The 22,458-nt window shown below is 39.5% G+C and overlaps 1 protein-coding gene across 6 annotated transcripts in view; it reads right to left on the bottom strand.

Annotated features, from left to right (window-relative positions):
* Window positions 1-22,458, bottom strand: part of UNC5D (unc-5 netrin receptor D) — a 571,888-nt gene that overhangs the window by 29,281 nt on the left and 520,149 nt on the right. For all 6 annotated transcript variants that reach the window (XM_005563042.5, XM_073999971.1, XM_005563044.5 and 3 more), the window contains 4 exons: window positions 18,562-18,730; window positions 16,356-16,583; window positions 7,786-7,935; window positions 203-367 (listed from right to left, as the gene is read on the bottom strand). In XM_005563042.5, the coding sequence (XP_005563099.2) occupies window positions 203-367; window positions 7,786-7,935; window positions 16,356-16,583; window positions 18,562-18,730 (712 nt within the window). The remainder of the gene's footprint in view (window positions 1-202; window positions 368-7,785; window positions 7,936-16,355; window positions 16,584-18,561; window positions 18,731-22,458) is intronic.

Here is a 22,458-nt window from a genome sequence, read left to right as displayed (position 1 = left end):
GTTGAGCTTCCTTGCCCAGGGGGAAGTTTAGTTCAATCCTCGGTGTGAGAAAAAGTTTATTTTCCCTTACCAGTAATGAAGATGCGGACTTTGTGCATTTTGAAGCTCTTTCAGAACCTGAATAGCACGGCTGGTAGGTATAGCTTTATTATTCTTATCGTCCTTCAGAAAGGGTCAAATGACCTGTAGATCAAGGACTCACCTCTAGGATTGATGTCTGCACTTGGAGGATCTGTTCATGGCCTTTGAGCTGCCGAATGCAGATTTTGCAGGACAGCTGGGTGGTGGTGGGCGTGTAACGCTCCAGGGAGAAGGCACAGTGCAGGGGCTGCCGGTTACTGCACCACACGCGGGAGAACGGGACTTCCTGCAGGGGAGAAGGAGAGAAGGGATGGTTTGCAGGGCCCAGCTGAGATGAACTAGAACAGGGGAGACTTAATAGCGATGATGATGATGATGACGACGACGATGAAGACAATCACAGCAGAGATAATTGCCTAGGCAGCTTTAGTGGAATTGTTGTAAAAATAATGTTCCAGCAAATGCCAAGCAGCACAAAAGTAATTAATGTCAATTCCAATTGATAACATTTGAATTCCGAAACCGCACTGCAAGAGCTCAGATTTCACTTGGTGACACACAATTAGGAAGAATAACATCAAGAATTATCATTTTCATTCCCCGCTTAGAAAATATTTTCCTTTGGAAGATTCCTGTGAGCCATGCTTCTACTTCGGTCTGTGGGAGGACGTTATCTTTTTACCTATGTAAAAATTATGCTAAGGAACTGATTGGCCAGAACTTAACTCCATACCACAAACTCATGCAGAATTGTGAGAACACAATATTGCTAATGTATCCAACATAAAAATTAATACCTAGTGCAAAATCACACACATATACACACAGACAGAGAGAAAAAGAGGGAGGAAGGAGGGGAGAGAGACAGACACACATAGAGGGCCACCCCAGAGTGATCTAGTTTGTCAATTCTTCATTTGCTCAATTTGTCCATTCAACCATAATGTATAAAGTGCCTGCTAATGACCAGACACTGTACTAGGTAAACAATAAGAAACAATAACAGATTCAGTCCCCCACTCTCAGGGGACATATGGACAACTGAGAGGCAAAAATACCTTTTAGTAAATGAGGAAGGAGATGATAAAATCTATAGATTACTCATTTTTCCTAGTATTAGCCATTGCTTGCTACCAGACTGTGTCTAATAATGTGAAGTAGAAGTTAGTCACTGAAATTTTTTCATGTACTAAAAAGTTTCTCTCCTTTCTAATCAAATGTGGCTTGGCCCTTAGCAATGACCACATATGCCTCTAGTAATCCTCACGCTCACTTTTTTCTCTATTTCTCACTTTATTAGTTTGCTCCTTTACCTATTGCTAAAAATAAAATTTTCCGCAATACTAGAACAGAAAGGTGGCAAGACATGTATCAAATCTGGAAGTTTGGAACCCTGAACTATGACTGGTGATGAAGCCAGCACGTGTCATGAGACTAAAGAGCATGACTGAAATGATCTTTTCCCTTTGAGAAGCTATGCGTTACCTAGTTATTCCCAAGCCCTTATGTGCACACTTGTTTGGATACCTTGCTTCCTAATTTTCTCTATAGAAAGCCCCATAGATTTTTATTTTGGATGTTTACTGGTAGACTCAGGAAGGAGGGATGGATGGACTCTAGATGGTTGTGAACTTGAAGAGAGGAGATCCAGCTTTATGGGAGTATGAAATAACAAAATCAAATATTCTACCATGCATCTTAGCAATAAATTGCGGGTCATTTTGTTTGTTATTAATCCGGAACCAAAAGAAAAGTGGAGTTTCAAGAAGGATGTAGAGAAGGTCTACAGGTGGGAAAGGATCTGGCATTTCACAGACTTCATTCCTGTGCAAGAAGTGGGCTGTCAGAATGGAACTCTATCTTTGCCATTCTCTGTTCTTCCCCATGTGGAAGGGGCTTGAAGACTAAAAACTACATTTTAAAATTCCCCTGCTGGCAGTTCACATTTCCATTCTGCCCACAAGAGGCACTCATGCTAGATTTGGAAGGGAAAGGAAGTGCAGAAGCCATCACTGCCCGTCTAACATCAGCAGGCAGACCTGAAGGCTTCAACTGACAGCCCAAGAAAGGTGTGCAGGGGCTTCTGGACATTCCCTGGAGAATCCACTGCTTTAGTGCTGGTGCACTTTCCTGAAATTCCTGACCTGACTGGTTTTCTAATACCACTAGTAGCTTTCTCTGACCTTGGCTCTCCACAGAGGTTTCGTAATCATATAAATCCCTTGATTAAATTTCCCCTCAGTTGAAACGTCTTGAGCGCCTTCTATTTTCTTGACTAAAACAATTCTTGATTTGAAGAAGTTATCTTAGAAACTGATGTGAGTTGGGCAACCCTGAAAGGGGCTACTACTGAGTTCCAGAGGGAGGCTATTGTCTGGGGAAAATGCTGGAAGAGGCACCAAGCTAATGATCACTAAGGAAGCTTTTCGTTGGAGGACAACTTGCTTGCACCATCAGCTGACAACACATGTCCATTTAATGGTATCGCTTTCCCACTTTCTTCTAATACAAAAAATTTTGCTTATGATCTCTTCTCTTTTCTTCCTGTGGTAGATCCTGCAGCAGAGGGCATCTCTGGTTGGTGGGGCCTCCTGGCAATGCCTACAGGAAGTCATTTTCTCTAAAATACTCCAAATGACTTTTCACTTGTATCATCATGTGCACTTACAAGTTCTGCCATTTCTCCTTGTTATCTAATGTGATTCTTTTCCTAATTCTCCTAAGCTTTGTTCCACTTTGTAAACCATGGGCAGCCCTTCCTCCATATCTCAGCCTCCTACACTTCTCTCTCTGCCTTCTGTACTGTTCAAGATCCCATTTGTTCACACATGCCCCAACTGCCATCTCTCTGAGGAGGACTACAAAAACATCATCTCTGGCATTTATCTCATTATCCTCAATCCCTGGTATTATACCCCTAAGCGCTACAATAATCTTGTTTGGTCTTTACTTCTCTGGTAAATTTAACTTTTGGAAACTGATTGATTGCTATCATATCTCTCCCATTGTTCTCCTCCTCTAATATTCTGGTTTCCATTATGCTTCCATTATGGCTAACTCTGGTTACTTACTCCCAGTCTTCCTGCCTTCAAGCTCTACTACACAGAGCAAATGAGGGGGTTGGGGCTTAATGGGAGAGGCAAATAGCTCAGGAAAGCAGAAAGCAGTTGATTGGGATTATTCAGGGAATAGCATTATGGTCTTTTTTTTTTTTTTACCTCTAATGACTGGGCAGGCATTGATGTGACCAGACCACCTAGGAACTCTAAATTTATTACATGAGTCCTTTGCTTGGGGGGCCACAATGGAGCTTTGATGCCTGCTGTCTCCTGCCTGGCCTTCAAAGTCTTCCACCATCTCTTGCCCTATACTTGTTCTCTCCATTCTTATTTTTATTAGCCCTCAAATAAACTCTCTTCTCCAAACCAGTGAATTTTTGTAGAGTTGCTTTGCACCATGCACTTCAATGAAAGTAACCATAACACAGCACTCTGGAGTTCACAGGTACTTTTGCCTAAGGTGGTTTTGCCCAGCTAAGCTAAGTAGGAGATGCTTCCTAAAATTGAAATTTGAGTTATTATAGTGTAATGCAAGCACTTGGACTTCAGGGCTAGACAAAAAACTGTGCTCAAGGTCCAGCTCTTAAGCAAATGTATGTTTTCTGCAATTTGATTTGAATCATTGGTAATGCTTACCTTCCAAAAAAAAAAAAAAAAAAAAAAAAGGCACTGACCACTCATTTAAAAGTGTCCTCTCTGGTATCATTTGCTAAATTCCCTGTATTTTCTCCTAAAAACACTGGAAGAAATATAAAAGAGTAATGCCTACTGCAAAGATAATTTTTCCTTGCAGAAAGACATGAGAATTAGTACCAAAAAACAATAAAACAAAAGCCCTCTTTTTTCTTTTCCATTCCATCTAACACAATCCAAACATTTAAAAATCTGATTTTAAGACAGTATCAAGGGAATGCTTTTTATTGTTGACTTGAGTAGCAGCTGCCAATAGCATTCAACAAAACATTTTAAAATAATTAGAAATGCCATGATTAGTGTGTTTTCACGGCAATCATCTTCACTTTCATTTATTCAAAAAAACAAAAACAAAAAACACCAACAAGCTCGCTGAGCTGAGAGGAATTATGTGGAAAGTAATATGGGAGGAGAAAGTATAGCAAAGTTATGGGTGTTTAAAGAATTCCGGAAATGTTTTCATTTTGACTCCTATTATAATTAGGTTCTTAGCAGATGGAGAGAATGTAAATCATATCTTAGCAGGAGACAGACACTGGGTTCTCCAAGATACATAGCATGCTGGAAAGACAGCTGCTTTTACCCTAGGGAGGTGACAACTTGACTTTGTGTTTTGTTGGCTTTTAAAAATAATAATTTATTGTATTATGTTTATTACAGCTCCCCTACCCCACAGCCAGCAAGGAATAAAGGAAAGTGATTTAGGAGCTCCGAGGTCCCAGCAAGGAATAAAAGAAACTGATTTAGGTGCTCTCAGGTCCAGTAACCTATTAAAAGTAGAATTATTTACCTCCCAGAGGAGGGTTGCTAATTCTAACAGAGAGGGAAAATCATATATTCCTAATTGTGGTAGAGTCTTAGGGACTGACAAGAAAATGGGATATAATGAATTGTTTACTTGGGGAGACTAGCATCATGGACCTCAGGTTTTCTTCGAACCAATGTCAGTGGCTGCTACCATGATGAGATCTCAGAAGACCTGACATAGCCTTTCCGACTTCTCACTCAATATACCTGGCTTCATAAGCAATGACATCTATAAAGTGTAATCCTCCAGAACCTAAACCAACAAGATTTAAGATCTAGTTGGTCCTTCAATATACAGGCTCTCATCACATATCTCTGGGCCCAACCTTGAACTCACACCATTCTAAAAACATTTCTCATGCAGTTTGTTGGTGTCTGACAGGGAAAACATTGTACGTACTGGGCACCTCCCCAGCCTGTACCTTTCTGGGAAATTTCTACCTTTCCCAGAAGAAAACAGGGAAGTTTCCTAGTAGAGTAAGTTTTGGGTACCAATTGTAATATGTCGGCCCCCAGACTCCTGATTTGAAGTTAGAGAAAGGGAGATTCACCAATTGAAGGAGAGACCTATAAATGATGTCAGGAATAGTGCGATTTTCTCTCTCCACAATAGCTCTCTGGGATAACAAGAAATAGGCCCTGTTAGTTCCTAACCACTAAGCCCTAATGAAAAGCCATTCTCTATTATCCACGCCAAGTTTGTCAGTGCACATGATGTTCTACATGAGGTTCAAGCAGGCTGAACACAAACCCTCCCTTAAGTGCTTACATCTAATGCCCAGAGCAAACACAGCATGGTCATTAAGCCAAGCACAATATGCATTCACACAAGCTGAGGATTTCAATGATGAGAGGGGCAAGGAAATTGGTGGTAGGGGTGATGAAGAGAAAGGAGGAATAGAGCGGAAAGCCATTTGGGGTAAGAAAAATGAAGTGGAAATGAAAACTCAGTGGCAAGCCTCCTGATGCAGAGAAAATTAAATTGTTTCTCAGCCTTCCAAGACTCTTTCAAATTATGCTCAATTACAAAAGGCAAATATTTATACATGTTCACAACTTCCATGTAATCCAGCCCATCCCAGCAGTAAAGCTTGCTGGGTTTCCTTGAAAGTCAATGTCCTTTGGCTTTGGCTGGTCCTGTTGTACCCTCTGAGGTCAGTAAACACTTAGCCCCCTAAGTCTCTTCTTCCTGGGGCTCTCTTTGGTATCCCTGGTGTCAGAATTATTGTTTAAGTGATGCTGCAAGGTAATGGTTCTTTCATCTGATTTTTTATCTCCAAGCATTACACTTAATAGTTCACTTTGGACTGAGTCACTTGCATCAGATCCAGTGAAATGAGACCCTTATAGCCTATAAAGATTAATATGGAGGAATTTGCATGACTATCAGGACTTGTTTTAACAATACTCCAAAGTTCAATTTGGACTAGAAACTTTGAATACTGCTTACTGGAGAGCAAAGAGACCTACACCTTGAATGTCATAAACTATTTATTCATAGAAAACTTCTCCCCATGGAAAAAAATGTGGTGAATGTGCCCCTGGCCCTCCCAGGAAAAAAAAAAAATGTTCAGGGCAACGAGAGATGGTTGTGCTGCTTTGAATGTACTAAAACTGTACAGACAGGCAATTCCTCAGGTAGTAAGTCTGAAAAGTCAATAGAAAAATGCAGCCCTGTCCAGTTTAAAAATCCTGAATTTTAGAAGTTGGATGGTTGGTGGTACAACGTTTTTCTAACCATCATGATGCAGTCAAGATTTTTTCTTTGTGACTAGGCTTGTTCCCATTCTGACAAGCTGGTATACCTGTGTATAGTTTAAAAAAAAAATGCTGCAAGGTTGGAAGGTTACAAAACCCAGAGGACTCTACACATTACGCTGATGGGCAAAACAAAGAAGCCTGAAAGCATTCTGTGATTCCAGGTCAATGTGAGTCCACCAGAAGCTTTTCCAGAGCGAAGGAAATATCCTGTCCTTAGGCACTTGAAGTAAGACGACTGGCTTTAGAAACTATGGAGGCTAGCGAGCTGCTTACTGTAATATGTAATATGTATCACTGGGAATTTTCATAGACTTGTTTATAAGAGATCTTTTAAGGCTAAACATGTACTTGAAATAACTAAATAGGATCCAAAGAGATTCTGAGTCTCCCTGAAATGTTTACTTTGTTTGTTTGCTTTTTGTTTTTGAAATCTCTAACAGGAGACATGTGGACAATAAGTACCTTTAGATATTTATAAAAGGACTCTTAAGAAGTGTTCTGACCAGGCGCAGTGGCTCACGCCTGTAATACTAGCACTTTGGGAGGCCGAGGTGGGCAGATCACCTGAGGTCAGGAGTTCAAGACCAGTCTGGCCAACATGGTGAAACTCCATCTCTACTAAAAAATGCAAACATTAGCTGGGCATGGTGGCGGGCACCTGTAATCCCCAGTTGCTCAGGAGGCTGAGGCAGGAGAAGCACTTGAACTCAGAAGGTGGAGGTTGCAGTGAGGCAAGACCACGCCACTGTACTACAGCCTGGGCAACAGAGAGACAGACTCCATCTCAAAAAAAAAAAAAAAAAAAAAGAAAAGAAAAAAGAAAAAAAAGAAAAGAAAAGAGAAAGAAAGGCATGTTCTTTTTCCTTCCCATCTTGCCTGATTCATTTGGCAGCAAGTGCACTTCATATATGAAAGAAAAAAATCTCTTGTTTTCATCTGGCTAGCCATAGCTCTCTGCAACTCAAAATTATCACCCTTAAGAAGTTCCTCACTGACATTCAGTTTATTCACTGCTGAATATGATAAAGATGCTGTCTCATAATGAGCTGATTTTTAATAAAAACAAACCAACCCACCAACCTGGCTCTATGTTGTTAAATTGGCATCTTCAACCTATATTGAGCAATGATTCCAACAGGAGAGAAGAGAAAGGCCATCTCACCTAACATGCAAGCACCTTTCTTCCCACCCGTTAGAATGCTGTGAATTTATGACAATATGTTTCACTCCCTGTGTGTAGCCCAAACTGTTACATTTCTATGACAGTTTTGAGGCAAAATCCATCCTTTAAATGAGGAAAATCAAGCGGACCCTTGCCAGGATCTGTGACATGCTTGCTGGTTAAAGCAAAGCCGTTTCTGTTAGAAACCCATTTGGCCAGTACCTGGCAGGCAGTGAATGGTTTAATTCTCCAGAGGAATGGGGGAATATCAAGGACAGAGATCTGAAGACTAAAGGTATTCCCTTTGAAATGCAGCAACTTTGGTTCTTCCAGGAGCTGTCCACCTTGATGCCTTTCATCTGAAACCACTTCCTATAGGAGAAGAAAAAGAAAAGGGGATCAATAATGAAATACCCTGCTTATATATTTCCTATCTATGGATATGCACGCTCACTACCATGTGTCTTCCACAGACAGACAGCGTAGGAGAAACATACTTCTTTATATCCCCATAGCCCATAAAGTTCAAGACTAAGGATTAACAACTGCTGAGTGACAAGTATTTGGTTAGAAAGAGACAATATTTTTGTTATTTGTGTTGCTTAGGGCTTTAAACTACACTGTGCCTTTATTTAAACCTCAAAGACCTCCCCTGCCCCCAAGCAAATCATAATACTTCTGGGTTTCCACAACTGTAGGAATTTCACTCTGTGACCACAATCAAGGGATGCATTCATGCTCAACCTGACACATCATCATATTTCACACTAACTAGAAACAGCCCCCCTCCACTCTGGTTCAATTTTTCTTCACTAATGCAGGCATTATATGATATTTATTCTTTTGGCCTAAAACAAATGTTCCAGTGTGCATGTATCATGTTTATTTGTAGTCATGTTTGTAAAAGTTATTATACCAAAAGGCCAAGAAAAAATAAGTTGTTTAGCAAGGTAGCTGTAGCTCAGGAAAACAGAAAACAAATTCCTGAGGAAACACTCCTGTAGCTTTCACTGAAAAATCTTTATGTAATACAATCTAATACAAACTCAATTCACATATATTCTGTTGAGTAAACCATTTCATTGGTTCCAAATTTGTGGTGTTAGAATCATATTGGAGAGATGATATAACAAATGGAATAACAAAACAAATACATATTCAGTGAAGTGCTAAATGATTGTGCGGGATTGAGGCTTTCAGTGTTACTGAAGATAAAGAGATCTCCTTAAGTCCATTTTTAAAATCACCATTAATTGACATATTATTTCCTTGCAGAGCTAGGAGAAATTAAAAATTGAAATCCTTTATATCCTATAATCTCAGATTCTAAAAAAAAAAAAGACTGTTAGAAAACAAATAGGTTTATAAACACAATCAAACTTACATTTCAATTATCAATGAGTAAAAACACCTTTACTTGTTATCTTATATCCATCTCTTGTCCATAAGTAGAATGACAGTAACAAAAACATTTTTGACTAATATGTCATCCAAGTTTTATCCTTCATGTACACATAAACTGTTAATAGGTTGCCAGTATCTTTTTCCAGGACTGAATCAGTGGCATTTTCTCCAGCTCTTTGGTGTTGCGTGTGGGAAGGGTGTTTCCTGGGGCCCAAGGGTCAGTGATAAACTAGATGTGATGATAGAAATATTCTCTCTGTGTGGCTCATTATGGTACCCACTAGCTACAGTGGCTATTAAGCACCTGAAATGTGGCTACAGTGATGAAGGAGTTGAATTTTTAATTAAAGTTAAATACCCACATGTGATTAGCAATGACCATACTGGACAGTACAGTGCTAGGTAATTCACAATCTTGTGGATTTCAGAGTTGAACATGATAACATGGTAGCCAATGTCTGGTGGGGGTTACAAGAAATGGAAGAAAAGAGGCACTATGGGGAGGATAGGAAATTAATTCTAAATGCCTGCTTGGTTGAGACGTTAGGCGGTCTCTGGTCACTGATTCCTTCTTTTGAGATTTACTAAATTTCCATGAGAGCTATGTTACAGCTGGACACTGGGTGTGCAGAAATGAAACAGTCTCTGCCACCGAGAAACTTACAATACTGTGAAAGGGTCAGGACACTAGGCATTGATTCTAATATAGTATATATTACCATGCATATATTCCTAGGAGGTTAAGGAAGACAGAAGGTGCCCCTGACTCGGATGGGAGGACAGACCAGGAAAGGAGTCTGGGCATTACTAGGGGAGGTAGTATTTGAGCCAAACTTTGAAATAAAGGGAGGAGCTGGCCACTAGACAAGGAAGGAGAGGACATTCCAGACGCTGAGCAGGGCATTCTCAAGCATGGTGGCTAGACAGAGCTGGGATGGAAGGTTGAGGTGGAAAGTGTGTGATTGGAGATGATGAAAATGTGGGGCAGAAACCAAATAACAAATTCTTGCTTGCTACGCTAGGGACTTTGTATTTTATTTTTGAGTACTGTTGCTCTGGTTTTAAGGTGCATTAAAACTCTTTTGGTGTCTTCACGTACTCAAACGAATACCAGTCTTGTAAATTGAAGATAGCAGCATAAAATTCTAATCACATTTCTGTGTAGTTTTGGGCAAATTATTTTCTTTAGACCTCAGTTCCTTACCTGGGTTTATTTATAGCCAAGCAACATAATTAATATATTAACCTATTTTTGCAATTCTGGTGCAAGATTAGAAACAAGTACAAACAAGAAATGTGCTTATTAAGACCATATTAAAGCCATAGTATAACAGCAACTCTTCTAAGTGTACTTGAACTAGGCTTTCTCAAGTATACCCTTTTCTTTAAATTTAACTTTCCTTAATGGACATGAAGTAGTCGACACTAGGAAATGAAGTGAGTTCTTCAAGGTCATGTGTTACTTATTGTAGTGCTAGACTATTTTGTTATTTAGACACTACACACAATAGTTGTATTAGAAGATTTAGAGCACCAAGTGCCTTATTTACACATGAAAACACGGAAGTCCCCTGAAGAAAGTTGTTTGCCTAAAACCACATGGCTAATGAGAGAGCTGAGACTAGACCAGGGCAGCTTGATCGTGGTCCAGTGTTTTTTCTTAGATTTCCCTGCCTTTTCTTACTACTATGCTTTTTTTTCTAAAGAGTCATGTGAAGGTCATTCTGTGATTAACTCTGCCTCATAAATAATTTTTCATTGGTGCAGGATATATGTATAAGAAGATGTAAGTCAATCTGTGTGTGCCCTAGAGTTATATGTACTGTCTACACAGTCCATGAAAATCAGAATGGATAATATTACAAATTTTAAAAATAGATATCTGCTTATAATTATCATGGAAGAAAATAGTACCTAGAGCAGAAAATAGTTCTGCTCTAGGGCCTCAAATTTAAATACAACACGATTTATTTTTTGCTCTTTTCACTTACTCCTTAAATCTGCACATATTGAGACAACAACATAGAAGTAACAGTGTCTTATAATCTTGTACAAAATATTAAGCAATTACAGTTATTCTATAATAAAACAATTATTAAAATGAAAAAGCCCAGTAATGAACTTATAATTGTATTTATAAATTTGTAAAGGCACAATTAGCTTCAAAGTTAAATAAACAGACTCCTAAGTATGAACTTTAAAATACTCTCCAAATACAGTGGATTGCATTTAACACAGGGTTCCCTGAACCTACTGTATTACTCTAGGAGGCTAGGTCTGGGTATATATAAGTATTTCTTGGATGCTTCTGATGACCAGCCAGGCTTGGACAACTCTGCTTAGCTAGTTCTAAATCACTCATAGGGATGAATTATACCAAAAGTGAGGCTTGATAGTAATTTGATTTTTCCAATCTGCCTTCTATGTGACAAGAACCTCCTGTTAAATACCTCATTCCATTGTTAAACTGATAATCTGAGTAAATGGAACTAGGAAATAGGGTCTGGCCAGTTTTTTATATATCAAATGCACCTGAAGTCTCTGGATGGTGGTTTTTCTCAGCATTCTGTTTCATCATTTTACATTGGGGTTGCAAGCCATCCAGTTCTAGGAGCTGTGGCCAGGAAAAACTTGTGCTTTGTGCCTCACTGAGCTCTTTATGTTGATTTAATCAGACAGGCAGCAATATTCAGGTGTGCTTCAGGGATAGTAAAACGGGCAGGCTGAATTTACATATTTATGAGACAAAACTGAACTTAAACACACACACATACACACAAATTATGTCACTATGGTGTTTTCCTTTAAATGCTTTACGTGAACAATATTTCCCAAGATTGCATTATTGAGGAACACAAGAACTACATCTAGAGGAAATCCTTTGAAATTAGATTCTAAATCCACCTTAATGCCAAGTAAGTAATGAGTATCAAAAGTACTATATAGGAGTGCTGGGAGCAATGGCAAAAAAAAAAAAAGAAACAAAAATCCCTAGTTGTTTTTCTCTATTTTCTTTCTTAGATAAGATAGGGAACTGCTTAATTCCTTGCTTTCCTATGTCAAGGTTTGTTTGAGCTGTGCATGCGTGTGTGTTTTTGTGTGTAATAATCAAAAAACCAGGTCTTAAAATGTTACTGCTTCGAAGATATATCACCATTTCTCAACCTTTGGTTTGAATTTATCAGAGTCAGCGATGTCAAACATACAAGCATAAAATGGCAGCCCTAATTATTACAAAAGCACAAAAGCAAGGACAAGAAGTCATTTATTTATTGTCTTCTTATTCTTTTCTCACCTACCTACAGGCAGATGACATTGTTTTTTTTTTAAAAACATAGCAGATTTAATTTTTCATAGAGACGATTTTAGATGTGTTTATCAGAACAGATCTTCAGAAATCTGAAACTAAATTATGTCTTAGCCAGGTACACAAAGTATTCTGTTTTTGTCAAGGAAATTGCTACTATTACTCAGATAAGCTACCCCCAGAGCAAATGAGACTCAAATAGAGTAGATCTGTAGGGGGTGAAGGGAAAGGAAGACAGGACTAAAAATAGAGAATGGCCCTATTTAGATACTGAAATTCTCTCAAGGAATATTCTACAGTGGGCCCATTATATTGCCTGGTCCCCCACCTAGTTCTGAGAGGACAGGTGGAGTTGAGTCTCTACACGTTCCTTCTCACAAGGTCTTCTGGGGAGAAGGTAGGCATTTCAGTGTTTTATGGGATACAATCTCCGAGTGAGACATGAATGAAATGAAAGATGCAACCACGCACTTAACCTCAGCTTCCTTTTGGTTAAGAGCACAGAGTTGGGCATCTGTTATCATTCTTTGAGATACTGCAATAAATACAGCAGCTGTCACAACCATGCTCACATTGATTTCCTAATTACAACAAACGTGTCATCATAAGGATAGTTGAAGCACATTCCAGGGTGGGCAATTTCTGCAGAAATGCTCCAAGAAAAATTGCTTACTGATTTTGATTAAGAAGTCAGGGTTCTTTCAGGGTTGCAGAAAATATTATCACTGTATACTATATTTTCAGCTTACGCCACAGAAGTTGGGAGAGCTAAATACCAATTTGTGAGGTCATTTAGGGGTTCAAAAAGGGAACTGTCGTTAAGGCTTTCCTAAAATAGAACTGTTTTAATGGGTTAGTAACTAATTTCCTCCTCCAATGCAATACCATGTATGAAGCCATCACAATATGAAATGATTTGGGATATGCAGGTGATCAAAATAAATCTCTGCAGAAGGCCCTGAACACATTCACTCAGCAAAGTAAAAATCCAGAAAGCAAGACGGTTTCAGAAACAAAACCCAGAAACTAAGACTGAGGAATAAATGGCTGTTTCCTGTACTAGGAAGTCTCAGTTCAGAAAAGCCACAAGTTTCATTTTAATCCCTATGTGGGCCAGAAAAGTTATTCAAACAAGGTTGATGATCTTTCAAAACCCCAAGGGGGACACATGGCCTTTCTGCTCATGACAGCTGTCACATACATCCTGTCAATAACAAGTACAACCAAACACAGCTTTATTTGCCATTATAGGAGAGAGAAAGAATCACGGAGGTAAAAAGATTAGGACAAATGGGGTCAAAGGTATTTCTACCAAAAAACATTACTCTAAAGCAAAATTAAAGAAATACCTCTCGACTGGGCACAGTGGCTCAAGCCTGTAATCCCAGCACTTTGGGAGGCTGAGGCAGGTAGATCGAGACCATCTTGGCTAACATGGTGAAACATCATCTCTACTAAAAAAAAAAAAAGAAAAAAAAAGAAAAGCCAGGCGTGATGGCAGGTGCCTGTAGTCCCAGCTACTCAGGAGGCAGAGGCAGGAGAATCATGTGAACCTGGTAGGCGGAGGTTGCAGTGAGCTGAGATCGGGCCACTGCACTCCAGCCTGGGGGACAGAGCAAGACTCCATCTCAAAAAACAAACAAAGAAAAAGAAATACCTCTCAATGATGAAATACACTTGGATTCGATTAGAGGGAGAATAACATTCTCCCTAGTACTGTCTAAAACGATTCTATTACCAACCAAAAATGGATAGTGGTTTGAAAACTATGGCTAGGGTGTTTTCATGATGTCCACAATAATTGGTATTCATCTGTGAACACTGGAGCCATGGTAGAATATAGTAGAGATGAAAATAGATGATCTGAAAGTCACTGAGAACAAGCTCTTTAAGTATATGTCTATCTCACTGCTATATACATCAGCTGGGAGACCCTTATTCAAAGAAAACTCCAAACTGGTTATGAGGGCTGACTTCCAAGACAGTTGTGTGAACAGCTCCACACAGTCACAGTAGTCAGCAGTGGGTTATCTACATCAGCCAGGAGATTGGAAATCTTCCATGATGTTCCATGGTTACTCCAGTTTACTCAGCCTTTAAAATCTGGCTGAGTTACTAAACATCCAACTTGAGTCATGGTGCATTTTACAACTGGTGAGTAGTAGTAGTGACCCCAAGATGAACCCTCTCTTTAAGATATTTATTCTTTATTTTTGTTTCCTGAATATCTGTTATATATTTTCTCTTGGAGCAATCCTCTTATTGCGGGATGGGGAGTGCAGAGGAAGAGTATTAAATGACAATGGTGGGAGGAGGTTTAACTACTTACACTGAAGTTTCTTATTCCACAAAATGGCACACCTCTGAAAGAAGCCCTTTTTGTGAGCAGCCAAAGAAAAAGTGTGCCCTTCACAATGACCTGTGCTACTTAAGAGATACTCAGGGGCAGTTCGGGAACACAGGCTGGCACTGTGTCACCTTTACTGGCTTATGTTCAGGAGTGAGGTCATGATATTTTTTTTCTACTGGTAAACACGAGTTTTCCAGCTCAGTGTCTTAAAATCTAGTTACTGAGAAAATGCTCTGCATAATGGACTTAATGACCCAAAACTGGAATAGCAGGGATCTAGAATGAGGTGTGTCAGGAGAGCTATGCTATTTATATATGGGCAGAGCTTACACCGGCAGTTCTGCATCATCCTTGCTGCTATTAATAAACTTGCAGTCTTCCTGAGTAGCTAAATTAAAATGAATCTTACATGATTAAAAGTACCAAAAATGGAAAGGAACCTTGAACCATCTCTGCCCTAGTAGCCCTGATAATTAATAGACTATATGCCCAGGATAGAAAATGACTACCTCGTGATAGGTATGATTTATAATTGTGGCTCCCTAACTACAACCTTCAGTTGATTCAAGCAATTTTCTCCCTGCCCTCTGCACATCAAATAACTCTCTTTGTTCCTGTGGTTCATGCTATTTTTTTTTCTCTTGATGTGGTGTTCCTTTCTGTTTTGTTCCTATATCTCATCCATCCATGGAAATTTGTAAAAGAGTTCTCAAAAACTCTTCTCCATTTGTGTCTCTGCTGAATTCTGACTACATTTCTGGTCAGTTGCATAACTTAGTACACAATGTTCCGCACATGCCTTAGTTTAGCCCTTCTCTCTTCTTGAATTTCAAGTACCCCAACCCCTCTTACATTGCTGACCACACAGTAACACGGCTCTTGCTTCAAAGTAAGTATCCCAGTCAAACCAGTGGTGAAACTGCCATTGCAAAATTATAACAGTGAAAGCCATCTGACCTAACCAACTTCCTCTTGCTGCCAACCTCCAAGCTGTCCTTGTTCATTCCTGTGTATAGGCCAAACTAACTTTGGGAGGAACTTATATTATAGTTTAACTTTGAAACAAAGACAGTAACAGCGCTTTCCCAAAACAAATCCCCTTCCCACCTGGAGACTAGATTGCCTTTGTAGGACTAACAAATCAGCCACAAGATTAGAAATTATGGTTTGGGAGTCATGCAGCTGGAGGCTACAAGATTCTGACACTCTCCAAATTGCTCCTGAGGATAACATTGCTATTGTAAATCCTAAAATCAGTGCTTGAGATATTTTGCAGACCCTGCACATGGATCAGTAGGCACCACCCGATGAATAAACTGGCTCATCTATCTTGTGGCCCTGACCCAGGAACTGACTCAGTGCAAGAAGACAGCTTAGATTCCCCATGACTTCATCTCTGAAACAAACAGTCAGCACTACCAACTCATTAGCCCCTACCCACCAAATTATCCTTCAAAACAATGATTCTTGAATTCTTGGGGAGAATGATTTGAGTAATAATAAAACTCCTGTATCCCGTTCAGCCGGCTCTGCATAAATAACTCTTGCAATTCCTCTGTCTTAATAAATCGGCTCTGTCTAGGGAGTGGGCAAGGTGAACCCATTGGGCAGTTACAGTGGCGTGGGTTCATTTTCCAGACCCTCAATAATAAAATTTTCAATTGATACTGATCTTTTGGAAAACCCACACTTTCATGACACCAAAAGAAAATTATTAAAACAAAGGCTGACCTGAAATGCACAAGGGGTATTGTCCACACAGTAAACTCTCAAGTTGTAATCCAGTGAGTTACAGGACATGCAGCCAAAAACCGCCACCTTCAGTTGCTTCACGGCACAGTCTGTGATTGGCTCTCCAGTGAGTGCATAGGTCCCAAAGCTGTCTAGGAGCACATGACATGCAAAGGGGTCCAAAAGGCAGTAACAGGATGTGGATTCATCTTCCACTGACATCACTTCCTGTTGGGAAAGGTGTGTTTATTCTCTCACTTGGAAATAAGATGTGACCTAACCATTATATTGCCAGGACACAAATAAATGAACACACAAATATAAATTTTTTTTCAGAATAGTCCTATTGCCCAGTTATCCTGATGTTAACTGTTCCTCTTCTATCAAAATAACTGCTGACATTAAGAACTCAAGAAATGGGCTGGGTGTGGTGGCTCATGCCTGTAATCCCAGCACTTTGGGAGGCTGAGGCAGGCAGATCACCTGAGGTCACGAGTTCAAGACTAGCCTGGTCAACATGATGAAACCCCATCTCTACTAACAAAAATTAGCCAGGTGCGGTGGCACACGCCTGTAATCCCAGCTACTCGGGGGGGTCTGAGGCAGAAGAATCACTTGAAACTGCGAGGCAGAGGTTGCGGTAGGCTGAGATCGCTCCACTGCACTCCAGCCTGGGCAATAAAGCAAGACTCCATTTCAAAAGAAAAAAAAAAGAAAAACTCAAGAAACGGTTATGTTCAGTGTGCTAGAATTTCTACTTCATTGGTTATAATAACAAAAATCACTTTGAAAGTTCTATTTCTGGCTAATTTGTTCAATGTTGAGTTTTAGAAATCTTAAACCTTATAAATAAGCAACCGTTTTATTTTTTTTAAATTTTTTTTTACAAACACCTGTTTCTGACAACTCTTTAAATATCCTTAAGGTAATGCTGATTTTCTCTCAAACATTTTATCTTCTTTCGTCCCACTGAAATCATTTACAAGGGACTACTAAATAAATGAATTAGATAACATGTACTAGAATATTTCACCCTCCCTGATAAGAACTTTAGTATATGTGACTGGTTTGATAGAGCATAAATATAACACCATCTGTGTATAAGAGATTGTGAGGAAGTGCTGGGAAGAAAAATTAAAGTGGCAAAAATCAAAGCAAAGCCAAACATGATGGGAAGAGGACGAAAACATGGCCCTTTAGGAAACCCATGGAACTTCATGCCCCAGGAAATCTGTTCACGGTTGCACTAAGACACACTAAATAGCAGAATGCATTCCAGAATAAAGAAAATAGTTTCAAGACACTAGTGGGCAGGGTAAAGGTAATCCATTGCAGCAACTAGGAATTTTCTTCTCCTAAAGAAACATGATTTTCCTTTTACTTCTTTGGCCTGAAGTGCCTTCTGGGAGGAAGACCCTAGGGCTGGCTGGAACAGGTCATTGTGTTCCAACAAAGATAATTCTCCCAGTTTCATGCAAGCTGACTGCAGATGGACATAAAGGAAGCCCTATCAGGCAGATAAATCAGAGCTTTCACTTAAAATAGTAATTCAACTGCAATCTGTCTTTGCTGTGACTGTCTCCCCTGTTGTTAATGTCTTATTATGTATCCTCATTCTCTTTCCTTGTCTCCTACTGTATCCCTTTTGTATGCACTCCATACACACAGGAAACACTGCTAATAATTCTCAATGCATTCGTTAACTAAAAAAAAAATATATTAAGCAGCAAATGTGTTCCTGATTAAACATAGTTACCTTAGAATCCCCAGGATGGAAAAAAATAGACATAGTTATTTTCTTTCTGAACACAGACTGCCTGCCCTGAACCTCCTCCCTAACTCCACAGAGGCCACAGAATAATGTCCATTAAGACAGGGACGAGGCCAAGGAGGAAGTGAAGGGGATCAATGAGCAGGTATGTAGGTGTAGATGAATATGTGGGTAATTATAACTGTATTCTAAAACCAAACAAGAAAGCTCTGGATTATCCCTTGCTTCTCTTTTCTATTATAATGGGAAAAAGAAAAAACAAAAAACAAAACAAAAAAAAACCTAGCCAATATGTTTAGGATATTATAAAATACTTGACACCAACCCTTTGCCAACAAAGAAATGTTGATTTGTGGTGTTAGATGTTAAGGTTAAATCTATCCCATAGGTGGAACCCAAATTCCATTGTTTAAAAAAGGAAGTAAACGGTCTCACCTCCCATTTGCCCTGCTGTGTCCTCTTCTTTAAATGGATATTCCAGTGCTCAGAACTGACATCTGCACAGTGTGGGATGGTCAATGCAAAGGGAGTGGTGACGATCATGTCTGGTGGACCACAGGTGACTTCAGGACTCAGGAGCACCTCAGAGCCATCTGACTGGAGGCTTCACAGTTGAAAAAAGGATAAAAGAGAGGAGTATGTAGAGGAGGGGCCATATTTGAATGAGAATTTGGTTAACAGACTGGGGTTTTCTTCAGGCTTATAAATATTCCTTTCCAGGATTTTCTTTTACAAAGGACTGGTCTGGAGAACAAGCATTTGTCATGAAGTTCTCAGACACACGGAGAGAGTTTAAGCCTAGATTTCAAATCTAGGTTTTGATAAACCCACCAACAAAATGACAAATGCTTCTTTAGAAATACAGGGCAGAATTGGAGAATGCAAAGACCTGGCTGGTGGGTCACGCACCAGCTACTGAATCCTTATTATTGTCGATGCCATTATCAATGAGCAAACAAAAGCTTTATAGAAATGACTGATCTCGTCATCTCGTTACCATCAAATTCCTTTCTCACAAAACCACAATCTAAAATATTCTTAATGCTGGAAAATGATAACGCAAAAAATTATTATGAAGCAAAACAGTATTTTGAAGATACACACTGAGTGTGTCTATTCTGGCTTTGAAAACATTTATTTTTTGCCAATGAACAAATACACAGCTTATATAGCAATAGCACAGTAGACAGCTACAAATGTGCATAATATCATACATAAATGTATATCTTTCAACTCTTTTCTATTTTAGATCTAAATTTAAAATCATTCAATCCAAACCTGGTGTTCAGCTTTTCTGAATTGTGAATTATTTACAGCGAGAATGCAGAGTCATGGAACAGATCAAAGAAAGTGAAAGTTAACTAAAATGGAATCATCATACCTCATTGAATGCCTCCGTCTTTCATGTCTTTGGCTTTTGTTTTTAATCTGCACCCCCAAACAGTAAGGGGGAGTAGTTTACAGAACAGTAATCAGTGAGAAGAACCCAGATGTCTGCTTATTTTTCCTCTAATGGCATATGTGTTCTTCAACAACCTATTTGATCCTTTGTTTGCTGGATTTTCACTTGTAAGAAAAATAATAATATTGAATATAGAGCAATGCTATGGGAGAGCTGGAATTGGTATTATTACCAAAGCTTTTACTTATACTACCTAGGAAGGACATTGAAATATGTCATCCTTGACTAAAAAAGCAATTCCTTGGGCAAAATAAAGATAAAATTTAGTGCTAAAAGATACCGTCTTTCCCATGATCTTCTATAAACAAAGAGTTTTTCTCTGAGTTCATCCAATGTGCCATTCATTTCTGAATTGCTTATGTTGACATCTATTCTCTCAAGTTAGTAATGGTTATACTTGAGCTCATTATCTATCACTTGCTGCTGCAATAAAGCCAAGCCATATAATTGAGGAGCATCTTATGTCTACTCCGTCTAAAACAGTAGATGTAACATTATCACATTGTCTCCTCCCCTCTCCAAGAAGCCCTGGAGATGCCTTTAAAAAGTTGAGTCTCCCACAAAGGTAACCACAGTCCAAAATAGACAATTCTACCTATACGAGCAAAACACAGGTTAAGATGGTCATGTCTTCATTTACCCTTAAGTAGGGGAGGCGAGGAGAGGGGACTGGAAAGCAGTGTATTAGCAACATCAAATGCTCTGTGGAAAGCCTAGAATAATATACTCAAGGTTTGGAAAAAAAAAACATAAAATTCAAATGTGCAGCCTGTATGTGGGTGCCTGCCAGCGGCCATCAGAGAGGGTGAAGCGCTTTCCATGTAATTACTGCCTGCATTCATCATGGACAGGAATAGCAGGGATGCTTATGAGTGACCGATGACAAGCTCTCCTAAAAGAACTATTTAATTGCTTTCAGAGAATTATCCTCCTTGTTGAACATATTGTTCAAACATATGGGAATCTGGGGAATTATTTAATGCCAAATGAACTGAAATCAGCTAATTAGATGAACTCTCACACTCGTGAATAGCAAGACTCCTTTCACAGTGGTAACTTAAACAGCTTTAGGAGTCAGAGGCAGTGCGTATTGAATACGAGCCAGGGCATGGAATAGGAGTTTTGTATTAAATAGGCATTAGGCATTTCCTTAAGTGCAAAGTAAGTAAATCAAGATTTATACTTAAACCTCCCACTGTGAAAATAGTGTCCATGGGTATAGGTCTCTCTCTGGTGAAGGAACAAAACTTCACCAGAAGTTCACCAGAACTTCACAAAAATCTCTCAATATTTTTTCTCCCCACGATTAATAACAATTTGCCCTTTTCTGCTACCTTCTATCTGTAACAATCAGGGAGATTTACAAATATTAATTAAAGCTCTTCGCACACCTATAGAGGCAGGTGTTAACAGCATAAGGTCACAGAGGAGTCAATCAAGGTGATGGCAGGAAAATAACCCAAAATTTCTCACTCACAGGCTCTCGCTCTCTGTGACCAGATTGTACTTTTCTACTCTGTTACCATTAGGAGATTTCTGGCCAAATTGCTGGATCTTATGACATCCCAAGGAAAGATCAGGGAACGGGGTTGCAATATAGTCCAAGGGTAATCATGGATACAGATTCAGGACATTTGAGGACAGAGGGCTGCGGAGCGAAGCCTTTAATTGTATGTGGACAAAAAAATGAGCCTTCTTAAGGAAATCGTAGATGGCGTTTAAACTTTCCAGCATTGCATAATCCACAACAAGGCAGTATACATGTCCCTGCTGGGGCGGGGGGGAGCGCATAAAAAGGTAACACATTTTTCTAAAATTGCTGTGAGCTAATAATAACTGTGAACCAATAAAAGCAGTGATTTCAGGATAAAAATATGAACCACCTCAATGTATCACATACCCTAGTGTGGTCTGTAGACTGAAAAACCTTTTTGCATAGAACTTTTGCTACTTAATGTTTTTCATTGTTCTCTATCTATACATACGTATGCACATATACATACGTGCATATATATTTGTACTTTAAATGCTGTGTATAGATAGAAAAAGTTTAACAATTTGAGCCCGGTCTCATTTCTATAGGAACTCTGCTTTCTGAGATGATTAATTCATGCAATTTTCATACATTGTCATTGCATCAATGTACGCTTTGACTTAAATTCTCAATGCCTTAGGAATGTGCATGATGGGCATTTAAGGCTCCTTGGAAATGATGCTGGTCTCCTTGCTTTTATTCTCGCCTTTCACAGTCTGTCCTCCATGCAGCCACCTCAGTCATCCTACCAAAAATGCCAGTGTTTTCTCACCTCATGGAATTGCTACAATTCGTACTCCTCTGGAGTGCTGGGTGCTGCCTGGAAGAGCTTTCCCCTAGACATCCACATGATTTACCCGCCTTGTGCCTGTCAGGTTCTTGCTTAACGGACATCAATGAGGTTTTCTCTGACCAGGCCTTGGTAATTGCAACATTCCCAATACTAAAAGCGGATCTTTGTTTGGCTTTTTCTCCTCAACACTTAATTCCCTCTAGTGTACCATACCATTTGCCTATTTATTGTTATTTTTTCTGTCCCACTAACTAGAACATAGGCTCCTTGAGGCCAGGGATTTTTTTTTTTTTTTTTGAGACAGAGTTTTGCTCTTGTTGCTCAGGCTGAGGTGCAGTGGCACCATCTTGGGCTCACTGCGACCTCCGTCTCCTAGGTTCAAGTGATTCTACAGCCTCAGCTGGGATTACAGGCACGTACTACCATGCCCAGCTAATTTTTGTATTTTTAGTAGAAATGGGGCTTCACCGTGTTGGTGAGGCTGGTCTTGAACTCCTGACCTCAGGTGATCCACCCACCTTGGCCTCTCAATGTGCTGGGATT

Source organism: Macaca fascicularis, chromosome 8 (assembly GCF_037993035.2).
Source record: "Macaca fascicularis isolate 582-1 chromosome 8, T2T-MFA8v1.1".
Lineage (NCBI taxonomy): Eukaryota > Metazoa > Chordata > Mammalia > Primates > Cercopithecidae > Macaca > Macaca fascicularis.
This window is presented reverse-complemented; position numbering and strand designations above follow the sequence as displayed.